This window comes from Pan troglodytes, chromosome 15, assembly GCF_028858775.2.
Source record: "Pan troglodytes isolate AG18354 chromosome 15, NHGRI_mPanTro3-v2.0_pri, whole genome shotgun sequence".
Lineage (NCBI taxonomy): Eukaryota > Metazoa > Chordata > Mammalia > Primates > Hominidae > Pan > Pan troglodytes.
In genome coordinates this window covers 19,673,560-19,697,839 of record NC_072413.2, presented here as the reverse complement: position 1 = coordinate 19,697,839, position 24,280 = coordinate 19,673,560, and the positions used below count along the sequence as shown (strand labels likewise).

The 24,280-nt window shown below is 45.7% G+C and overlaps 1 protein-coding gene across 3 annotated transcripts in view; it reads right to left on the bottom strand.

Moving 5' to 3' along the window:
* The window catches only part of RPGRIP1 (RPGR interacting protein 1), a 63,157-nt gene extending 42,015 nt beyond the window's left edge, over positions 1-21,142 (bottom strand). The window contains exons 1-6 of one of the 3 annotated variants that reach the window (XM_063793193.1): positions 21,020-21,142; positions 14,289-14,421; positions 8,032-8,303; positions 6,723-6,791; positions 5,727-5,903; positions 1,481-1,586 (exon numbers count right to left, since the gene is read on the bottom strand). In XM_063793193.1, coding sequence (XP_063649263.1) covers positions 1,481-1,586; positions 5,727-5,893 — 273 coding nt within the window. In that variant the 5' untranslated portion in view covers positions 5,894-5,903; positions 6,723-6,791; positions 8,032-8,303; positions 14,289-14,421; positions 21,020-21,142. Of the gene's footprint in view, positions 1-1,480; positions 1,587-5,726; positions 5,904-6,694; positions 6,847-8,031; positions 8,304-14,288; positions 14,422-21,019 lie in introns of those variants that run through there. The other 2 variants (XM_054665910.2, XM_063793191.1) reach the window with 2 other exon arrangements.
* Between the last annotated feature and the right edge of the window lie 3,138 nt (positions 21,143-24,280).

Sequence of the window (24,280 nt, the reverse complement as noted above, 5' to 3'; positions counted from 1 at the left end):
CTTGACCTCCCAAAGTGCTGGGATTACAGGCTCCAGCCACCGCACCCAGTCATTAATCCTTTTCTGATCTTGCACTGTTAAAGGAGTTATTAAAAATAATTTTAGGCAGAGAGAGAGGAAAAGGGGTCCTTGGAAAGTTTTCTCATCCTTTAAAGCAGCTCCAGAAACGTTTTTTGTCTAGCAGGAAAGCCCTGGCTCTTACAGCCGGGAAGGCAACCTTTGATATGCAAATGCAGGTCTTTAGAAACTGGGTCCACCCAAACATGGCGATTCCCGCCCTTGTCTTCCTGTCCTTGCCCCGACCTGTACCTGGCAACATGGCCACCCCCACATATCCCCACGTGTGTAGAACATCATGGCGCCCTTCATTTGCATATTAAAAGACTAGGGTAGGAGGGCCAGTTTTTTTCCACAGGCTACATGAGTGACATGCCTGGTCAAACCAATCCCCTGAGCCCTATGCAAATCAGACACTACCTCCTCCTGCCTACTCGTATAAGCAGCCACTTTTCCCGGCACGTGAGGTCTCCTCTCTCTGCTTTGGAGTCCTTCTTCCTCTGTCTCTGTACAGGGGAGCTTCTTCCGTCTTTCTTCTCCCTTGTTTCTTGCCTATTAAACTCTCCGCTCCTTAAAGCCGCTCCACCTGTGTCCGTGTCGTTTTATCTAATTCGCGTGAGACAAGAGCCCTGGTGTTCCTCCACTTATCAGCCATATCAGCACCTCACCCACTGGTGGGTCTGACTACTCTCTCTTTTGTGTTCTGCCCATACCCTGCATAGGATAGTTGAATTTGTTTACTTGTTCTCTCACTCCTATAAACTCCTTGAAGGCAGTTGTTTTCTTACTTATCTTTGTAATCTTTGTATCCCAGTGCTTTGCAATTCCTGGTACTGGATAAATATTTGTTCAATAAAAGGATGGTGCTGACCTTACTTTGACCCTTGATACTCTTATTTCCACCGATCAGATGTTAGTTTCTAATGTGTGCTAATGCTAAATGTACTTACCTTGAGGGCTGTTGTCAGGCTTAAAAAAGATCATGACTGTAAATATCTGGGACAGAGTACAGCTCACAGAAAGTGCTAATTAAAAGGCTAGTTTCCTTCCCTTCCCCGTGACTGCTTTTGGCTTCCTAATTTAATCACATTCTGGTTGTGGTCTTTGTAGGGGACTGTAACTGGTTGTGGTCTTTGTAGAGGACCGTAACCCTTACATAAGTTAACTCCACTTTATTTCACCTTAGCAGGCAGAGCTTGAGCCTTCCTCTTAATAGAGAACTAATGGGAAATACTGGGAAAAGCATAGACTCCGAGTTGTGAGGCTTGGATTTGAATATCACTTATAAATTGTGTGACCTTAGACAAGTTAACTCAGTCTTTCTGAATTGTGGCTTCTCATATGTAAAATGGAGAAAATAATATGAATCTCTTAATTGGGGTTTCCCCCCACCAAGAAAGCACAGCTGATGATGGCAACTCACCTCTTGAACTTCTGTTAATTGTGCTTTTGTCATAACCAATGAAGCATTTCTTTCATGTAAGAGCTTCTTAAGTCGAATCAGCTCTACCTTCTCTTTAATGGAAGCTCTGCAGAGAAAGGCGCTAAATTATTCTGTCTGAACATGGATAGAATTAAAGACATTTTCTCCTTGACTATGCCCCAGTAAGAATACCTCCCTCTTGTCTCTTGCCTTCCCCTCTTACCCACACTAGAACACAATTATGTGGTGTATGTACAGTCTAGTAAATAATCTCCTTTCTCCCATTTCTCATCACGCCAGCCAAGATTTGATAGAGATCACTAACCTTAAGCTTATGTTATGAGAAAAGATAATAACTACTTTTTTAAATGATGGTGTTCATAATTTCCCACAAACCTTGCAATGTCAAGCTAGGTCTCAGCCGTTTCCTTAGAGAAACCAGTGAGGTTTGAATGTGCTAGAAAACTTAAAAAGAAGATTATGAACCAGGCACCGTGGCTCACGCCTATAATCCCAGCACTTTGGGAGGCTGAGGCGGGCAGATGGCCTGAGGTCAGGAGTTGGAGACCAGCCTGGGCAACATGGCAAAACCTTGTCTTTACTAAAAATACAAAAGTCAGATGGGTGTGGTGGCATAAGCCTGTCATCCCAGCTATGGACACTGGGCAAGAGAATCGCTTGAACTGCGGGAGGCGGAGGTTGCAGTGAGCTGAAATCAGCTTAGGCAACAGAGTGAGATTCTGTCTCAAAAAATAACAATAGTGGCCGAGTGCGGTGGCTCAGGCCTGTAATCCCAACACTTTGGGAAGTTGAGGCGTGCAGATCACGAGGTCAAGAGATTGAGACCATCCTGGCCAACATAGTGAGACCCCATCTCTACTAAAAATACAAAAATTAGCTGGGTGTGGTGGTGCGCACCTGTAGTCCCAGCTACTCAGGAGGCTGAAGCAGGAGAATTGCTTGAACCTGGGAGGGGGAGGTTGCAGTGAGCCGAGATTGCACCACTGCACTCCAGCCTGGAGACAACAGAGTGAGACTGTCTCAAAAAATAATGATAATAATAATAATAATAGTAAAATACACCTGGTACAGTGGCTCACGCTTATAATCCCAGCACTTTGGAAGGCTGAGGCGGGTGGATCACGAGGTCAAGAGATTAAGACCATCCTGGCCAACGTGGTGAAACCCCGTCTCTACTAAAAATACAAAAATTAGCTGGGCATGGTGGCGCACGCCTGTAGTCCCAGCTACTCGGGAGGCTGAGGCAGGAGAATCACTTGAACCTGGGAGGTGGAGATTGCAGTGAGCTGAGATCACACCACTGCACTCCAGCTTGGGTGACAGAGTGAGTCTCTGTCTCGGAAAATTAAAATAAAATAAAATAAAATAATAGAAAGAAGATTAGGCTGGGCGCAGGGGCTCACGCCTGTAATCCCAGCACTTTGGGAGGTCGAGGAAGGCGAATCACCTGAGGTCAGGAGTTCGAGACCAGCCTGGCCAACATGGTGAAACCCCCTCTCTGCTAAAAATATAAAAATTAGCCAGGCGTGGTGGTGGGTGCCTGTAATCCCAGCTACTCAGGAGGCTGAGGCAGAAGAATTTGCTTGAACCCGGAAGATGGAGGTTGCAGTGAGCTGACAAGGTGCCACTACACTTCAGCCTGGGCAACAAAGTGAGACTCTGTCTCAAAAAAAAAAAAAAAAAAGACTATTATTCCTGAACCTAGGAGCTCACGTTTTCTTTATTGTTTGAAAGATTGAAAGAGATACTGGGAAGGATTTGGGTTCACTCCACTCTATCTCATTGATTCCCTGTCTAGCTGCTGATTAGAATAACCTGGAGAGATCTTAAAATTACACTGCCTGAATTCTACCCCCCAAATAATTGAAAGGGAATCTCAGAGATGGGGCCCAGGGATCTGTTATGGTCTTTTTTTGTTTTGTTTTGTTTTTGAGACAGTCTTGCTCTGTTGCCCAGGCTGGAGTGCAGTAGCTTAATCTTGGCCCACTGCAACCCCTGCCTCCCGGGTTCAAGCTATTCGCCTGCCTCAGCCTCCCAAGTAGCTGGAATTACAGGCATGAGCCATCACACCCGGCTAATTTTGGTATTTTCAGTAAAGATGGGGATTCACCATGTTGGTCAGGCTGTTTTCGATCTCCTGACCACAAATGATCCACCCACCTTGGCCTCCCAAAGTACTGGGATTACAGGCATAAGCCACCGCACCCGGCCTGGATCTGTGGTTTTAAAATATCTCCAGGTTGAAAACTTATATCCATACAAAAAACTACACATAATGTTAATAGCAGCTTTATTCATAATTGCCAAAACTTGGAAGCAACTAAGACATCCTTCGGTAGCTGAATGGATAAATAAACTGGTACATATAGAATCGAATGTTATTTGGTGTTTTGAAAAAATGAGCTTTCAAACCATTAAAAGACATGGAGGAAGCTTAAATGCATATTACTAAGTGAAAGAAGCCAATTTGAAAAGGCCACATACTGTGTAATCCCAACTATATGACATTCTAGAAGAGGCAAAACTGGAGACAGTAAAAAGATTAGTGGTTGCCAGGGCTGGAGGTAAAAGACATGACTAGGTGGAACACAGAGGACTTTTGGGGCAGTAAAGCTATTCTGTATGATGCTATAATGATGGATACATGTCCTTACACATTTGTCAAAACCCATAGAATGTACAACACCGGCCAGGAGCGGTGGCTCACGCCTGTAATCCCAGCACTTTGGGAAGCTGAGACAGGCGGATTACGAGGTCAGGAGATCGAGACCATCCTGGCTAACACGGTGAAACCCCGTCTCTACTAAAAATACAAAAAAATTTAGCCGGGCATGGTGGTGGGCGCCTGTAGTCCCAGCTACTCAGGAGGCTGAGGCAGGAGAATGGCATGAACCCAGGAGGCAGAGCTTGCAGTGAGCCGAGATCGTGCCACTGCACTCCAGCCTGGGCAACTGAGTGAGACTCCGTCTCAAAAAAAAAAAGAATGTACAACACCAAGAGTGAACCCTAATGTAAACTATTAAATGATGGTCAGGCGATAATGATGTGTCAATGTAGTTTCACTGATTGTAACAAATGCACCACTCTGGTATGGGGTGCTGATAGTTGGGGAGGCTGTGTGTGTATGGAGGCAATGGGTATACAGGAACTCTATTTCCTGCTTAATTTTGCTATAAAACTAAAACTTGTCTGAAAAATACATTTTTAAAAAAGTTTTCCAGGAATCGATGCACAGAGAGGGCTAAGAATCCCTATCTGGTGATGAGGATGAAGTAGTTTTCCTTCTATATAGTGAAGCAGCAAATATCCTTTTATACATAAACTTATCCCCTTTAGGTTAATTTCTTTCTTTCTTTCTTTCTTTCTTTCTTTCTTTCTCTCTTTCTCTCTTTCTCTCTCCTTCCTCCCTCCCTTCCTTCCTTCCCTCCCTCCCTCCTTCCTTCCTTCTTTCCTCTTTTTTTTTTTTGACAGAGTTTTGCTCTTGTTGCCCAGGCTGGAGTGCAATGGTGCAATCTCGGCTCACTGCAACCTCCGCCTCCCAGGTTCAAGGGATTTTCCTGCCTCAGCCTCCTGAGTAGCTGGGATTACAGGCACCGGCCACCACACCCGGCTAATTTTTTTGTATTTTTAGTACAGACGGGGTTTCACCACGTTGGCCAGGCTGGTCTTGAACTCCCGATCTCAGGTGATCCACCTGCCTTGGCCTCCTAAAGTGCTGGGATTACAGGCGTGAGCCACTGCGCCCAGAAGGTTAATTCATTTCTTTTTTTTTTTTTTTTTGAGACCAAGTTTTGTTCTTGTTGCCCAGGCTAGAGTGCAATGGCATTATCTCAGCTCACTGAAACCTCTGCCTCCCAGGTTCAAGTGATTCTCCTGCCTCAGCCTCCCTAGTAGCTGGGATTTACAGGTGCCTGCCACCATGCCTGGCTAATTTTTGTATTTTTAGTAGAGACAGGGCTTCCCCATGTTGGCGAGGCTGGTCTCGAACTCATGACCTCAGGTGATCGGCCTGCCTCGGCCTCCCAAAGTGCTGGGATTACAGGCGTGATCCATGGCGCCCGCAGGTTAATCCATTTCTTAACCTACGAGGGACTCCGTGTCTACTACTCCGATTGAATTTAATCCCAAACACTCTTTTCCTCTGAGATGGAGGAAAGGTATAAATAAGAATCTCTTAGCTTTTTCAGTTCGTTTTGGTTTGAGGCATGGAGTGCCACACTCTTACCGAAGCTCTGCAGCCTTCTGAGCACACTCCAATGAGCTTCTCTGTTCAAAATTTTCATCTTTAGGCCACATTTTCTCAGGAGACTTGGGTGGCTCTTCCACTTGCATGGTATTGCTGGCCATGATGTGGGCACTGTTAGGCATGCATAGACCAATGGGTTTAGCCATACTTATGACACTGCTGAAAGAAATTATGCTGTTAGAACCAGAAACACTAAATACAAAAAGGATACTTAGAAACTGTTGTTACAGGAGTTTAGAATTGGGTTCTTACACATATAAAAAGAAATTAAGTGAATCAGTAACCTTGGTACATGTCAAGGAAAATCTTATAAAATACAGCTTTCAAATGTCAAACAAAACATAAAGGAATTATGGGCCAGGCGTGGTGGCTCACACCTGTAATCCCAGCACTTTGGGAGGCCAAGGCGAGCAGATCACAAGGTCAGGAGTTGGAGACAAGCCTGGCCAACACAGTGAAACCCTGTGTCCACTAAAAATACAAAAATTAGCTGGGCGTGGTGGCACATGCCTGTAGTCCCAGCTACTCAGGAGGCTGAAGCAGGAGAATCGCTTGGACCTGGGAGGCAGGGGTTGCAGTGAACCAAGATCACACTGCTGCACTCCAGCCTGGGCAACAGAGCAAGACTCCGTCTCAAAAAAAACAAAAACAAAAACAAAAACAAAAAAACACAAAGGAATTATGACCTAATGAAAAAAATATAAATGGAAATAGAGGGAATACCTTCAATCGAGAAATGGACCTTTATTTTCATTTCCTCAGAGAACAGAGAGACGCTTGTTTTCCACTTTTAAGCAATGAAGTTGGAATTTGACCTAGGGTCGACTTTCATCTTCCCTGATCATGCTGAAAAGACTCAAATCACCAACATTCATTTGTTCCCTAAGTGATGTCTTTCTAATTAAAGTGGCAGGAATAACAACATGGGATAAATGAGAAGAACTCACAGTTCGCTGGGTTCAGGGGCTACTTCACCTCTGTTTTCATTTGTCGCATGCTCCTTAAACGATGGAGGGGCTGTGTAGCTCAGCCTGTCCCTTGGCCCTAAAAGTTTAGACAGAAGATGCAGACTCAGGCAACAGTACCCTCCGGAACACCAAGAACTGAAACTGGAACATGAAGGGCTGGGCATAGAGTCTTGAGACCTGGGTGAAACCCTTATATGACAAATGGTCCCCGAGGAGCAGTTTTTTTTTTTTACTCTTGCAAAAAACTGCAACTATAGTCAGCCAGACTGTAGATCCTCAAGTGAGTAAGTACAAATAGGAAGAAAAAAGAAAGGTGGAAGCTTGTCCAGGGCAGAGACTGTGTGTCTAACTCTAACCATCTTTGTATCTAGTGCCCAGTACATAACAGGTGGCCAGCTATGCTGAACTGTTAAATGGAACTGAAATTTAAATTCATGCGAGTTTTCTACTTTCAGTTGTTTTTGCACGCGTTTGGTTGTCTGGAGTACGGAACTTGAAATTATAGGACCACACTAAGCAAAATAAGTGAGTACTTATTAATAAAATAAGGGTACTTAATGAAATGCTGTGTGTAGATTTACCTTTACCTAGGTTACTCATTCCTGATTTAGGGCCATGAGAATGAGGTGTCTACTCTAGAGATTCAACGTTGGGTTTTCTTTTTGGGGGTTTTGTTTTGTTTGTTTTTTGAGGCAGAGTGTCACTCTGTTGCCCAGGCTGGAGTGCAGTGGTGCCATCTGGGCTCACTGCAGCCTCCGCCTCCCAGGCTCAAGCGATCCTCCCACATCAGCTTCCCAAGTAGGTGGGACTGCAGGCATGTGCCACCAGGCTTGGCTAATTTATTATTATTATTATTATTATTATTATTATTATTATTTTGAGACAGAGTCTCGCTCTGTCGCCAGGCTGGAGTGCAGTGGTGCAATCTCAGCTCACTGCAACCTCCGCCTCCCGAGTTCAAGTGATTCTCCTGCCTCAGTCTCTCGAATAACTGGGACTACAGGTGCGCGCCACCATGCCCAGCTAATTTTTGTATTTTTATTAGAGACGGGGTTTCACCATGTTGGACAAGGATGGTCACCATCTCCTGACCTGTTGTCTGATTCTGCCCTCAGTGACACTCCATGGTGAATTTAGAATTTTGAATCTGATATCCCACTCAGGAAATAAAGATTTTAGGGAGGCAGAAAGGAGGGAGTGAGAACAAAAGAACAAAATGGGGTGGTGGGCAGAAGAAGGCAGTGAGGAAAACGTGGCTGGCACATCAGTCCTTCCCAGTGTCTTAGCCCTGTAGGGGATGTAGCCTTAAATCTCACCCCTCTTGGGTTTCTCCGGCACCGGTGCACCGGCTGTGTGGAGCTGTCTGTGTCCCACTTGGACGCGAGGCTGGGCGCGGCGGGGGCTGGCAGGGCCGACGCGGTGGAAATGCCCTTGCAGTCGGTGCATCTGGGGGCGCTGGTGCATGGAGAGGCGCTGCCGCCATCCTGCCTTCTGCCCGCGCCTTGCGGTCTCCGAGAGCGGCGCCGCCTCCTCCGCGACCCGCAGGTCCCGGCCAGCAGCGGTCAACCGCAGCAAGGTGGTCCTCAGCCTGTGGACAAATAGAGCACGTGGCTTCTCCTTTCATGACAGTTATTATTTCTACGGTTTATTTGGGACATATAATCACGAATTGATCTACAATATGTATTCATCTACCGTGATCTATTAACCACACTTTAAAAAGATTAGCTTTCTGTCCCCAGTACACTGTAACTCTTTGAGGGCAGGGCCATTGTGATACCTGTCTTTATTTTATTGCAGTGATTACACCCTTACCTTAGTTTAAAAAAAAAAAAAAAAAAGTTGAGCCACTACCCCAATAGTATTTGTGTGCATTTAAAAAAATTATATATAGACTTGTTTTTGTACTAATAAATGATGTCATTATCAAACAAAATATGTATGTTTAAATGGGTGACAAATATAAATAACAATTTTAATATTTGCTTTTTCTATCCCACTTGTCTGCACACCCCTGTATATGTGCTCCAAATTAAGGATAACTCCTTTATAACTTTTAGTAACAATTTTTATTTGTTATCTTGACCTAAAATCATGTTTTTTTTGCTACTGTCTGATTCTATGCTCTCACTGTGCTATGGCCTGAATTGTGTCCCCACTCAAAATTCTTATGTCGAAGCCTTAACCCCCAACGTGACTGTATCTGGACATTGGGTGTTCCGGACGCTTTTTTTTTTTTTTTTTTTGAGACGGCCTTTTTCTCTTGTTGCCCAGGCTGGAGTGCAATGGCACGATCTCAGCTCACCACAACCTCTGCCTCCCAAGTTCAACTGATTCTCCTGCCTCAGCCTCCTGAGTAGCTGGGATTACAGGCATCTGCCACCACGCCTAACCACAAAATACTAATTTTGTATTTTTAGTAGAGACAGGGTTTCTCCATGTTGGTCAGGCTGATCTCGAACTCCTGACCTTAAGTGATTCACCCGCCTTGGCCTCCCAAAGTGTTGGGATTACATGCGTGAGCCACTGCGCCCGGCGTTTGGAGGTTATTAAGTTTAAATGAGTTCACAAGGATGGGGCCCTAACTGGATAGGACTGTGGCCTTGTAACAAGAGATTTCCCTCTCCCACCTCCCAAGACACAGTGAGAAAGCAGCAGTCAGCAAGCTAGAAAGATGGCCCTTACCAGGATCCAATCATGCTGACACTTTGATCTCAGACTTCCAGCTTCAGAACTCTGAGAAAACCAATGTCTGTTGTTTCAGCCACCCAGTCTGTGGTATTTTGTTATGGCATCCTGAGCTGACTAAGACACACTGCCCGTCTGTTCCGACATTTACTAACTGTAGCTTTGGCCATGCCACTTAACCTTTCTGTGCTCAGTTTCGTCATTTATAAATAAAGATAAATAGAAAAAGATACAAGCAGTAGATTGTTGTGAGGATTAATAAGCTTATATATAAATATATATATGTAAAATGCTTAGAACAGTGGGGGTACACTGTAAGGGCTTCAGGTGTGAGCTATTATTACATATCATTATACCCAGATAAAGAAAACAAGGTGTAAAATAGCTATGTAACTTGCCCAAAGCCAGGGGCATAGAATCCAGATTAACCATTTAGCATCCATAATCTCAAGTACTCTTTGATTATCAACCAAGAAACAAGATTTTTTGGCCCATACAACCTTCTGACTTCACTCAAGTCACTAGATTCTCAAGTTCTCAACAATTTAAAAAAAAAAAAAATCGGCCCTTTGCGGTGGCTCACGCCTGTAATCCTAGCACTTTGCGGGGCTGAGGTGGGCGGATCACCTGAGGTCAGGAGTTCGAGACCAGCCTGACTAACATGGAGAAACCCTGTCTGTACTAAAAATATAAAATTAGCTGCGCGTGGTGGCACATGCCTGTAATCCCAGCTACTTGGGAGGCTGAGGCAGGAGAATCGCTTGAATCGGAGAGGCGGAGGTTGCGGTGAGCTGAGATCACGTCATTGCACTCCAGCCTGGGCAACAAGAGCGAAACTCCCGTCTCAAAAAAAAAAAAATCACCAACTCTGAAGAGTGCTGATCCACAATGGAGGCCTGCATTCCTGCAGATTCTTTTTTTTTTTTTTTTTTTTATGAGACAGAGTCTCCCTCTGTTGCTCAGGCTGGAGCACAGTGGTGCGATCTCTGCTCACTACAGCCTCAGCCTCCCGGGTTCAAGAGATTCTCCTGCCTCAGCCTCCCGAGTAGCTGGGATTACAGGCGCCCGCCACCACACCCAGCTAATTTTTGTATTTTTAGTAGAGACGGGGTTTCACCATGTTGAACAGGCTGGTCTTGAACTCCGGACTTAGTGATCTGCCCGCCTTGGCTTCCCAAAGTACTGGAATTACAGGCATGAACCACCACGCCCGGCCAATCCTGCAGATTCTAAACGAAGATCTTAATCACTCCTGGGGGTTACAATGGGAAAGCAAAACACTGCCCTTAACATTAGGAAACTGGTCTGACACAACTGGTCCTCAGTGTTGTTTGAAGCTAGCCTGTGCTATCTCCATTTGTTTTTGTTTTCGTTTTGAGACCGAATCTCACTCTGTCACTCAGCCTGGAGTGCAGTGGCGCAATCCTTGCTTACTACAACCTCCGCCTCCTGGGTTCAAGCGATTCTCTTGCCTCAGCCTCCTGAGTAGCTGGGATTATAGGCGCCTGCCACCACACCCGGATAATCTTTGTATTTTTAGAAGAGACGGGGTTTCACCACGTTGGCCAGGCTGATCTCGAACTCCTGACCTCAGGTGATCTGCCCACCTCAGCCTCCCAAAGTGTTGGAACTACAGGCATGAGCCACCGTGCCCGGCCACTATTCTTTTGGACACCTCACAGAACATCAACATGAAACAAGTTCACTCCAAAACCATGATAGAATGATACAAAACAAGTCCACTGCCTAATTTTGTCTGCTTACAGACAAAATTAGTGTCACTGCCACCCACAAAATACCAAACATCCTTCTCTCCAGGTTAATATGAGTGACTGCAACTTCTTTACCAATCATGGCTTCAGCCTTGCACTAGTCTACCCTCCCTGTAGATAAGATTTATTGATACTTGAGTCCAGGAAGTTGAGGCTAAAGTGAGCTGAGACTGCACCACTGCACTCCAGCCTGTGTGCCAGAGTGAGACCCTATCTCAAAAGAAAGAAAGAAAGAAAAGAAAGAAAGAAAGAAAGAAAGATTTATTGAGATACCGAAACACAGAATTGTGCTTGCTTTCTGACAGCACGAAATCTGGAGCAAACTTCTGTTTCCTTGGATCCTCCCCCAAAATCACCCAATCAAACAAAGCTTAGATACTATAATAAGTTCTAACACATTTGCTGAGATGCCTTTAGTTCCCCTGGTGTGCATATTCTCTAGCTGTAATGAATAAGCCCAGCTTGCTCAACTGTAGGTATGTTCCTGGTGGTCCTTGGCTGGAAGGCATTGACACCAGTATCTTCAAAATGTGTCCTAGAGATAGACCCCAGACTTTCAGAACTCCCATTCTTCCCACCTGTTTACCTTCCCTCACCTCCGTCTCAGATTTCTTTCCAGGTCCCCATTTTCTAAAGAAAGAAATCTAAGATCACTGTATATAATAATATGTTTTGAAGTTAAGAGTTTTTCCCACTGGGACAGGCGCGGTGGCTCACGCCTGTAATCCCAGCACTTTGGGAGGCCGAGGCAGGCGGATCACTTGAGGAAAGGAGTTCGAGACCAGTGTGGCCAACATGGTGAGACCCTGTCTCTACTAAAAATACAAAAATTAGTCAGGCATGGTGGCACATGCTTGTAATCCCAGTTACTTGGGAGGCTGAGGCAGGAGAATCACTTGAACCCGGGAGGCAGAGATTGCCGGTGAGCCGAGATTGCGCCACTGCACTCAAACCTGGGTGACACAGCAGGACTCTGTCTCAAAAACAAAACAAAACAAAAAGAATTTCCACCTCTGTTATGCACTAGGTATGATCTCAGGCAACTTATTTAACCTCTTTATGCTTCCTTTTCCTCTTAATAATACCTCTTCAGACTATTAAATGAATTAATACTTTTTTTTTTTTTAGATGGAGTCTTGCTCTTGTCGCCCAGGCTGGAGTGCAATGGCACAATTTCGGCTCACTGCAACCTCTGCCTCCTGGGTTCAAGTGATTCTGCTTCAGCCTCCGGAGTAGCTGGGATTTCAGGCGCCCACCACCACGCCCAACTAATTTTTGTAGTTTTAGTAGAGACAGGGTTTCATCATGTTGGTCAGGCTGGTCTTGAACTCCCGACCTCGTGATCCACCCGCCTTGGCCTCCCAAAGTACTGGGATTACAGGCGTGAGCCACTGTGCCTGGCTAATTAATACTATTTCTAATAAATTAACTGGGCACGATGGCTCATGCCTGTAATCCCAGTACTTTGGGAGGCCAAGATGGGGGGATCATTTGAGGTCAGGAGTTTGAGACTACCCTGGCCAACAGGGTGAAACCCCATCTCTACTAAAAAAAAAAAAAAAATTAGCCGGGCATGGCTGGGCACAGTGGCTCACACCTGTAATCCTAGCGCTTTGGGAGGCTGAGGCGGGCTGATTGCCTGAGCTCAGGAGTTCGAGACCAGCCTGGGCAGCACGGCCAGTTGTGGCAGTGGGCACCTATAGTCCCAGCTACTCGGGAGGCTGAGGCAGGAGAATCGCTTGAATCCGGGAGGCAGAAGTTGCAGTGAGCCGAGATCGCACCACTGCACTCCAGCCTGGGTGACAGGTGGAGACTCCGTCTCCAAAAAAAATAAAATAAAATTAGCCGGCCATGGTGGTGTGTGCCTGTAGTCACAGCTACTTGGGAGGCTGAGACAGGAGAATTGCTTGAACCTGGGAGGTGGAGGTTGCAGTGAGCCGAGACTGCGCCACTGCACTGCAGCTTGGGCAATGGAGTGAGGCTTCATCTCAAAACAAAAAAAAAATTACCCTGACGTGGTGGTGCAAGCTTGTAATTCCAGCTACTCAGGAGGCTGAGGGAGAGGAATCGCTTGAACCCAGTAGGCAGAGGTTGCAGTGAGCCGAGATCACACCACTGCACTCCAGCCCAAACAGAGTGAGACTCTGTCTCAAAAATAAATAAAAATTGGCCGGCGTGGTGGCTCAAGCCTGTAATCCCAGCACTTTGGGAGGCCGAGGCAGGCGGATCACCTGAGGTCAAGAGTTCAAGACCAGCCTGACCAACATGGAGAAACCCCTTCTATACTAAAAATACAAAATTAGCTGAGTGTGGTGGCGCATGCCTATAATCCCAGCTACTTGGGAGGCTGAGGCAGGAGAACCACTTGAATCCTGGAGGCGGAGGTTGCGGTGAGCTGAGATCATGCCATTGCACTCCAGCCTGGGCAACAAGAGCAAAACTTCATCTCAAAAAAAAAAAAAAAATCTCGAAAATAAATAAATAAATAAATAAATGTATAGATAGCACTTACAACACGCCTGCAGGGATCAATACGATCTTTAGTTTTCTTTTGTAAATAAAGACCCCTTCTTTTACTTGCCCTTGCAGCCTTTTCTCCTCTGAAATTTTGACCATTCCTCCTATCTCCATCCCCTCAGTTGTGACCAGGGGAGGAATCTGTCCAGTCTCTTATTCTGTGGACTGAAATAGTATCACCCAAGCTCTTAATGATGCTCTGTGTCCTGTGGTCAGTCTATCGACATGTTTGGCAAAAAAATTGACTAAAGAAATATTGCTTCAAAAATTATTTTGGGGCCGGGCACAGTGGCTCGCATCTGTAAACCCAGCACTTTGGGAGGCCGAGGTGGGTGCATCATCTGAGGTCAGGAGTTCAAGACCAACCTGGCCAACATGGCGAATCCCCATCTCTACTTAAAAATACAAAATTAGCTGGGCATGGTTATGCATGCCTATAATCCCAGCTACTTGGGAGGCTGAGGCAGGAGAATTGCTTGAATCTGGAGGAGGAGGTTGCAGTGAGCCGAGATCATGCCACTGCATTCCAGCCTGGGCAACAGAGCAAGGCTCTGTCTCAAAAAAAAAAAAAAAAATTTAAGGAGAACTCTAAGTACCTTTTGATCTCATCCTGTTGCTTCCAAGAAAGCTCCTTCACCAACATGTGATCTTCACGAAGTCGAAAGAAACTGTCCTCCAATTCCTCCCGGTTCATCCTGCTCAAAGGTGGTTGAGTTTTCATATTCTTACCTAAAGTCCCAGAAAACAGTAAATGGACAGTATTTTTACACCTATTTTTTTTAACCCTTTAGATCTCTCATCACATCTTGTCCAGAGAGCATAAATCTATCTTGAGTCAAGTATTTATGAGGAAATTCAGGAAGTATGAGAAATGACTCTGGGCCAGGCGCAGTGGCTCACACCTGTAATCCCAGCACTTTGGGAAGCTGAGGCAGGCAGATTTTGAGGTCAGGAGTTCGAGTCCAGCCTGACCAACATGGTGAAACCCGGTCTCTACTAAAAATACAAAATTAGCTGGGCGTGGTGGCACGTGCCTGTAATCCCAGCTACTCAGGAGGCTGAGGCAGGAGAATTGCTTGAGCCTGGGAGGCAGAGGTTGCCATGAGCCGAGATCGTGCCACTGTACTCCACCCTGGGTGACAGAGCAAGACTCCGCCTTGGAAAAAAAAAAAAAAAAAAAAACAGAAATGACTCCTACTGGGTCCCTGGAGACCCTTTCTATATTATTACAGCATGAGGTATAACTCGACCTTCCATCTAGAAAGTACATTCTCTAGATAAAAATATCCAATTAGGCTTTTATTTTACTTAATTTTTCTTTTTAGTTTCTTCTTCTGTTTTTTTTTTTGAGACAGGGTCTCGCTCTGTCACCCAGTCTAGAGTACACTGGCGTGATCTTGGCTCACTGCAACCTCCGCCTCCCAAGTTCAAGTGATTCTCCTGCCTCAGTCTCCAGAGTAGCTGGGATTGCGGGTGCCCGCCACCACACCCAGCTAATTTCTTTTTTTTTTTTTTTTAGAGATGGAGTCTCGCACTCTCGCCCAGGCTGGAGTGCAGTGGCGCCATCTCGGCTCACTGCAAGCTCTGCTTCCCAGGTTCACACCATTCTCCTGCCTCAGCCTCCCGAGTACCTGGGACTATAGGCGCCAGCCACCACACCTGGCTAATTTTTTTGTATTTTTAGTAGAGACGGGGTTTCTCCGTGTTAACCAGGATGGTCTCGATCTCTTGACCTTGTGATCCACCCGCTTCGGCCTCCCAAAGTGCTGGGATTACAGGTGTGAGCCACCGTGCCCAGCTTAATTTTTGTATTTTTAGTAGAGACAGGGTTTCACCATGTTGGCCAGGCTAGTCTCCAACTCCTGACCTCAGGTGATCCACCTGCCTCGGCCTCCCAAAGTGCTGGGATTACAGGCATGAGCCACCACGCCCGGCCTATTCTTCTATTTTTTTCTCCTTATTAGGTAATTTGGACCTATACAAGGATTGTTCCCATGACTGTCTTCAAAAACCCAGTAAGGAAAAGGATAAAAACTTTTTTTGATTTCCAAGAACCATCTCGTTTGTTTTTTTGGTCAGGAGAAACTGTCCCCAAAGCTGCCTCCTAGGACAAGAGCCTCTGCTTGGTGTAAGCAGAGGAAACTAGAGCACACTTTTCATTGTGAGTGTTCACTGGCCCAGGTCTACTCTGATCTCATGGTGAATGGGAACCATATTTTCTATTTTTTTGCGTTTATTTATTTATTTATTTATTGAGACAGAGTTTCGCTCTTTTTGCCCAGGCTGGAGTGCAATGGTGCGATCTCGGCTCACTGCAACCTCTGCCTCCCAGGTTCAAGCAATTCTCCTGCCTCAGCCTCCCAAGTAGCTGAGATTACAGGCGCCTGCCACCACACCTGGCTAATTTTTTGTATTTTTAGTAGAGATGGGGTTTCACCATGTTGGCCAGGATGGTCTCCATCTCTTGACCTCGTGATCCACCCGCCTTGGCCTCCCAAAGTGCTGGGATTACAGGCGTGAGCCACCGCGCCCGGCTAATTATTATTTTTTTTGACACAGAGTCTCTCACTGTTGCCAGGCTGGAGTGTAGTGGCGCTGTCTTGGCTCACTGCAACCTCCGTCTCCCTGTCTCCCAGGTTCAAGCAATCCTTGTGTCTCAGCCTCTCGAATGGCTGGGATTACAGGCATGGGCCACCACAGCCAGCTAATTTTTGTATTTTTAGTAGAAACGAGGTTTCACCATGTTGGCCAGGCTGGTCTCAAACTTCTGACCTCAGGTGATCCACCTGCCTCAGCCTCCCAAAGTGCTGGGATTACAGGCATGAGCCACCCTGCCTGGCCAATTTTTAAATTTTTTATAGTGACAAGGTCTCACCATGTTGCCCAGGCTGGGCTCAAGTGATCCTCCTGCCTTGGCCTTCCAATGTGCTGAGATTACAGGCATGAGTCACTGGCTAGATTTTTGAATATATGCTATAAAAATATTCCCTTAATGTGGTTTTATCTATTTGTGACATCAAAATTTTTTTTTCTCCGAAAACAATGTTTCTGAGGTGCTTAGAATGAAAAAAAAAAATACAACTTCCAAACCAAAGAACCTGCAGAATAATATTGCTAGGTAAACTAGGAAGGTAAGGTCACTAGGAAGAAAATTGTAACATGACCATATGCCTTTATAAAAATATTTATTTATGACAAATATTTAGGCCAGACGCGGTGGCTCATGCCTGTGATATCAACAGTTTGGGAGGCCATGGTGGGCAGACAGCTTGAGTTCAGGAGTTTGAGACCAGCCTGGGCAACACAGTGAAATCCCTCTCTACAAAAAATATAAAAATTGGCCGGGTGCAGTGGCTCATGCCTGTCATCCCAGCACTTTGGGAGGCTGAGGCCGGAGGATCACGAGGTCAGGAGTTTGAGACCAGCGTGACCAACATGGTGAAACCCCGTCTCTACTAAAAATACAAACATTAGCTGGGTGTGGTGACGCGTGCCTGTAATCCCAGCTACTCGGGAGGCTGAGGCAGGAGAATTGCTTAAATCTGGGAGGTGGAGGTTGCAGTGGGCCAAGATCGCACCGTTGCAACAAAAGCGAGACTCCATCTCAACAAAAAACAAAAAACAAAAAACAAAAATTATCTGGGCCTGGTGGTGTGTACCTGTAGTCCTAGCTACTTGGAAGGCTGAGGCTGGAGGATCGCTTGAGCCTCGGGAGGCAGAGGTTGCAGTAAGCCAAGATCGCACCACTGCACTCCAGCTTGGGTGACAGAACAAGACCCTGTCTCAAAAAAAAAAAAAGGTACTTCATTTACTTTTAGTTATTTCATAAATGACAGAAGTGAAATTGGACATGTTTGTAATGAAACCTAAAAAAGCTTATTTTTTCACAAAATAAACTTGTAAATATTCCCCTTTCTCATCTTCTATTTTTCTTTTATGATACTGAAGAAAAATATTGGATTCTTTTAGCTTTTTGGATATGTGGGTGGCTTCCAAACTGACTGGAACTCCAGGTAGGTAGTTCCTGAACAACGGTTTCCTATCACTATGACTCTTCTAACTTGAAAAATTATCTCAGTCAGTTCACGTTTCATGGACTTTGTGGAACAGTTAAAGCTTTCAGAAGCACAAAATTCTCAACTGTGTCCAAAATATACAAAGAACTCTTAAAACCAACAATATAAAGACAAATAATCCAATTTAAAAATTGGCAAAACTGGCCCCTGAATTAAAAAGAAAATTGGCAAAGGACCTGAATAGACATTTCTCCCAAGTAGATATACAAATGGCAAATAAGCATATGAAAAATGGTCAGTGTGATTATTCATCAGAGAAATGCAAATCAAAACCATAACGAGAAAGAATACTTTTTTTTTTTTTGAGATGGAGTCTCGCTCTGTCACCCAGGCTGGAGTGCAGTGGCACCATCTCGGCTCACTGCAACCTATGCCTCCTGGGTTCAAGTTTTTCTCATGCCTCAGCCTCCCAAGTACTGGAACTACAGGTGTGCACCACCTGGCCCAGCTAACTTTTTCTTTCTTTCTTTCTTTCCTTTTTTTATTTTGAGGCAGAGTCTCGCTCTGTCGCCCAGGCTTGAGTGCAGTGGCGTGATCTCGGCTCACTGCAAGCACCGCCTCCCGGCTTCACGCCATTCTCCTGCCTCAGCCTCCCACGTGGCTGGGAATACAGGTGCCCGCCACCACGCCTGGCTAATTTTTTTTGTATTTTTTAGTAGAGACAAGGTTTCACCGTGTTAGCCAGGAAGGATGGTCTCGATCTCCTGACCTCATGATCCACCCGCCTTGGCCTCCCAAAGTGCTGGGACTACAGGCATGAGCCACCGCGCCTGGCCTTAACTTTTTCTATTTTTAGAATAGATGGGTTTTCACTGTTCTGACCAGGCTAGTCTTGAACTCCTGACCTCAGTTGATCCACCTGCATTGGCCTCCCAAGGTGATGGGATTACAGGCGTGAACCACTTTGCCCAGCCAAGAAAGAATACATTTTTAAAAAATACAGTGAGATAACACCTCAGTTACAAACAATAACAAGTGTTGGTGAGAAAGTGAAGAAATCAGAAGCATCATACGTTGCTGGTAGGAATGTAAAATGGTGCCACTGCTTTGGAAAATAGCCTGGCAGTTCCTCAAAATGTTAAACTAGTGTTACCGTATGACCCAGCAATTCTACGTCTAGATTTGTGCCCAGGAGAAATAAAAACAGGGGCCAGGTGCGGTGGCTTCTGCCTGTAATCCCAGCACTTTGGGAGGCCGAGGCAGGCAGATGACTTGAAGCCAGGAGCTGGACACCAGTCTGGCCAGCATGGTGAAACCCCATCTCTACTAAAAATATAAAAATTAGCCAGGCGTGGTGGCAGGTGCCTGTAATCCCAGCTACTTGGGTGGCTGAGGCAGGAGAATCACTTGAACCCGGGAGGCAGAGGTTGCAGTGAGCTGAGATCACACCACTGCACTCTAGCCTAGGTGACAAAGCAAGAATCTGTCTCAAAAAAAAAAAAATACTGCTATGAACATTCTGATATATGTCTCCTGGTATATATGTGCAAGAGTTAATTTCTGCAAATTTTTAACTCCCGACCAGGTGATCCACCTGCCTCAGCCTCCCAAGGTGCTGGGATTACAGACGTGAGCCACCATGACCAAGCAATTTCTGCAAATTTTATACTCAAAAGTAGAGTTACATGTTCAACTTCACTAGATAATGGCAAATATTTTCCAAAGTGGTTGCATCATTTATACACTTACGGGCAGTGCATAAAGTGCCCTATCCTCAAAAAATAATTTTATAGAAGTGAAGTCAAGTGAAAATAGAATCAACGGTAGCCATGATTGGGATTGAGGGATGGGAAAGTGGAGAAAAATTACAAAAATACCTTTTTTTGTAGTTTTAGAGATAGGGTACTGCTATGTTGCCCAGACTGATCTTGGACTCCCGGGCTCAAGTGATCCTCCCACCTCAGCCACGAGTAGCTGGTACAGGTGTGAGCCACCAAGCCTGGCCAAAGTTAGAAAAATATGGTTTTTTTGGGGAGGGGGGTGGTATGGAGTCTCGCTCTGTCGCCTAGGCTGGAGTGCAGTGGTGCGATCTCGGCTCACTGCAAGCTCCACTTCCTGGGTTCACACCATTCTCTTGCCTCAGCCTCCTGAGTAGCTGGGACTACAGGCGCCTGCCACAACGCCCAGCTAATTTTTTTGTATTTTTAGTAGAGACGGGGTTTCACCATGTTAGCCAGGATGGTCTTGATCTCCTGACTTCGTGATCTGCCCGTCTTAGCCTCCCAAAATGCTGGGATTACAGGCATGAGCCACCGCGCCTGGCCCTAAAAATATCTTAAATAACATGTGGAAGAAGCTCTGGTAGGGCTGAGCCCTTTCATCTTAAATTGCACACTTCTGCTTAGTGGCAGTGAAGGGCTAAGGGCTAATCACAAGGATAGACGAGTGAAACCCACTAGTTGTTCTTGGCTTTTGTTGTGCTGTTTGTGGTGGTAGTATTTAGCTTTACCTCCTAAACCCACACAGTAATACTTTTACTGTAAGAATTTAAGACTAAGTCTGGGCGCGGTGGCTCACGCCTGTAATCCAGCATGTTGGGAGACCGAGGCAGGCGGATCACTTGAGGTCAGGAGTTCGAGACCAGCCTGGCCAACATGGTGAAACCCCATCTGTACTAAAAATACCAAATTAGCCAAGCGTGGTGGTGGCCACCTGTAGTCCCAGCTACTCAGGAGTCTGAGGTAGGAGAACTGCTTGAACCCGGGAGGCGTAGGTTGCAGTGAGCCGAGATTGGGCCACTGCACTCCAGCCTGGGGGACAAGAGAGAGAGTGAAACTCCATCTCAAAAAAAAGAAAAAAAAAAAGAACTTAAGAATAAAATGTGAGAAGAGGGCCAGGCACAGTGGCTCACACCTGTAATCCCAGCCCTTTGGGAGCCCGAGGAGGGCAGATCCCTTGAGGTCAGGAATTTGAGACCAGCCTGGCCATCATGGTGAAAACTTGTCTCTACTAAAAATCCCAAAACTAGCCAGGCATGGTGGTGCACGCCTGTAATCCCTGCTACTTGGGAGGCTAAGACAGGAGAATCGCTTGAACCCAGGAGTCGGAGGCTGCAGTGAGCTGAGATTGTGCCACTGTGCTCCAGCCTGGGTGACAGAGCGAGACTCCATCTCAAAAAAGAAAAAAAAAATAGTGAGAAGACTGAAGAAAAGAGCTGAAAGTAAATCAGTCTCTGTGAAGGCCAGCAAGATGTTCCACAGTGAGAATTCTTTTAATTCTAAAAGGTGTCCATCCTCAGGTGTAGAAGTTACCTTTTGAGGCTGGTAGCACCAGAGGTATAGCATCTATGTCTCTAACTGGCAAGTCTCCTGATGTAGGGTCCACCAGATGTGACATGATCTCTGTTCCCAAGCTGTAAGAGATCCCAGAGGACACTGAAATAAAGGAAAAGTCCAGTCAATTACATGCAACTTTAGGATGTCTTCTGAAACGTGTACATAAGTTGCAGCAGGAATTTCTCAGCACTTTCATGATGGTATATGACATGTCACAGTCATTCTCATGGTAGTGTGGACAACTCTACACTAAAGAGTAACAACAAGTATTCAGTAGGAATGACTTGATCCAAAATGAAAATCAGTTTTTATGATTATGGAATTGATGGATATCATTTCGGATCATTTTTTTAAGTGTCTGCTCAGCCTGGAAGCTGATGACCATCCCTTTTCTCTGCGAAATAGGCCTCTATCCCTCTCTCCACTCAATTTACAGGGACTGACTCCCCAGGAATCAGTTTATAGCCTACAATCCAGTCCCCGAAGCCATTGCTGATTGGACCAGGGTTAATCGAATGACCCAAGACAAATGACCCTCGCTGAACCAATCAGATTCTATCTCCTAGGAGGTTGAAAATAAAACTGAGAAGTTTAAATTAGCCTCTGGGGTTGGCTAGAACTACTATGTAAACTTGGGAGCTCTGAAATGACCATATTCAGCTCTGTGGCCTGAATAATCAGGAAATCCTGTCTATAGAGTTGCCTCATACTCTGGCCAACACTTTTTTTCCTGGATGATAGTATCCAGTCTAGCCGGGATTACAGGCACCCACTACTGCACCCGGCTAATTTTTGTATTTTTGGTAGAGATAGGGTTTTGCCATGTTGGCAAAACTGGTCTTGGACTCCTGACTTTAGGTGATCTGCCTGCCTCGGCCTCCCAAAGTGTTGGGATTACAGGCGTGAGCCACCACACCTGGCCTCTTTCTCTTTTTTTCTTCTCTTTCTTTTCTTCTTTTTCTTTTCTTTCCTTCCTTCCTTCCTTCCTCTCTTTCTTTCCTCTTTTTTTTTTCTTTTGGCAGGGTCTTATTCTGTCCTCCAGGCTGGAGTACAATGGCACAACCACGTTTCACTGCAGCCTCCACCTAGGCTTAAGCGACCTTCCAGCCTCTGCCTCCCAAAGTGCTAGGATTAAAGGCATGAGCCACCGTGCCAGGCCCAGTCTCCTGACTTTAAATACTATGTATGTATATGCTTTTGTCTCCAAAATTTTTGTCTCCAGCTTCAGATTTGTACAATTTTGTTTTCTGTTTTTTGCTTTGTCATCCAGGCTGGAGTGCAGTGGTGTAATCTCAGCTCACCACAACCTCCACCTGCTGGGTTCAAGCAATTCTCCTGCCTCAGCCTCCCAAGTAGCTGAGATTACAGGCATGTGCCACCATGCCTGGCTAATATTTGTAATTTTAGTAGAGATGGGGTTTCACTGTGTTGCTCAGGCTGGTCTTGAACTCCTGGCCTCAGGTGATCTGCCTGCCTCAGCCTCCCAAAGTGCTGGGATTACAGGCATCAGACCGCAGCCAGCCCAATTTCTTATTTTTTTAAACATTTCTCTTGGCATGGCTACTAGATATCTCAAATTCACTTTTCCCAAACAGGAATTTTGATTTATCTTACCAGTCTCATCTTTTCCCAGTCTTTCCCTAGGTCCATAAATGCCACTACCGTTCTACCAATCCTGCAGCCTTGATTCCTCCTTTTCCCTCACCCATTAGCATGTTCTCCAGGTTCTTCCTTTAAAACATGTATCAGCCAGGTGCAGTGGCTCATGCCTGTAACCCCGGCACTTTGGGAGGTTGAGGTGGGCGGATCACCCGAGGTCAGGAGTTCAAGACCAGCCTGGCCAACATGGTGAAACCCTGTCTCCACTGAAAATACAAAAAATTAGCCAGGCGTGGTGGTGGGTGCCTTTAATCGCAGCTACTCAGGAGGCTGAGGCAGAAGAATTGCTTGAACCTGGAAGGCAGAGGTTGCAGTGAGCTGAAATTGTGCCATTGCACTCCAGCCTGGGCAACAAGAGCAAAACTCTGTCTAAAAAAGAAACACAGACAAAAACGACATATATTAGCCTGTCTCCACCACTAAAATTCAAGTGATCTGTGTCTCTTTCCTCAACTACCACATTTTTTAACGCTCTCCCCATTTTCCTCTCCCATCCTCCCTTATTTCTGCCTGAAACATCCAGAGTGACCTGTATAAAACAACCCAGTTCATAACATTTCCTTGCCAAAAGTCTCCAAATGGCTTTTCATTACACTTAAAGTAAAATTTACACTTTTTTCCAGGGCCCGTAAAGCCCAACCTCAGCTGATCCCCTTCTTACTCCTCCAATCATACCTTGTACCTTCCTTCCTCTAGCTCACAACACTCCTCACCACTTGCCTTCTCTTTGCTCTCCCAACCATCAAGCTCTTTCTTGCTCTTTTTTTTTTTTTTTTGGAGATGGAGTCTCACTCTGTCACCCAGGCTGGAGTGCAGTGGCGCGATCTCAGCTCACTGTAACCTCCACCTCCCGAGTTCAAGTGATTCTCCTGCCTCAGCCTCCTGAGTAGCTGGGACTACAGGCACGTGCCACCATGCCCGGCTAATTTTTTGTGTTTTTAATAGAGACGGGGTCTCACCATGTCAGCCAAGATGGTCTTGATCTCCTGATCTTGTGATCTGCCTGCCTTGGCCTCCCAAAGTGCTGGGATTACAGGCTTGAGCCACTGCACCTGGCCTCCTTCTTGCTCTTTATTTGGCTGACTCCATCCGATCCTTTGGTCTCTCAAGCATCTTTTCATTTGCCAGGAGGCCTTTCTCTGACTTTGGTAGCTGAACTGAGCACTTCCTCTTCTCTTACCAGTCTTATACTCTATCACCTCACCCTGTTTATTTCCCTTGTGACATTTACTATACACAGAAACTACCTTCATTTATTTATACTAGTTTATTGTCTGTCCCCTCTCACTAAAACATAGTGACTTTGAAGGCAGAAAAATGGTTTATCTTGTTTACCTCTATAGATGCAGTACCTCAACAGTTATTGGCACATAGCAGGTACTCAATAAATAAACACTGAATGTATGAAAAGTAGAATGAACGAACAAGAGAGAGAATGACACTGAGGGGCTGAAGTGAGTCAAAAAGTTCTTAAAGCATTCTGTTCTTGATTCCAGTCTTTTCCAGTTTTGTCTCCAAAATTTATGTCTCAGCTGGGAGCAGTGGTTCACGCCTGTATTCGCAGTACTTTGGGAGGCT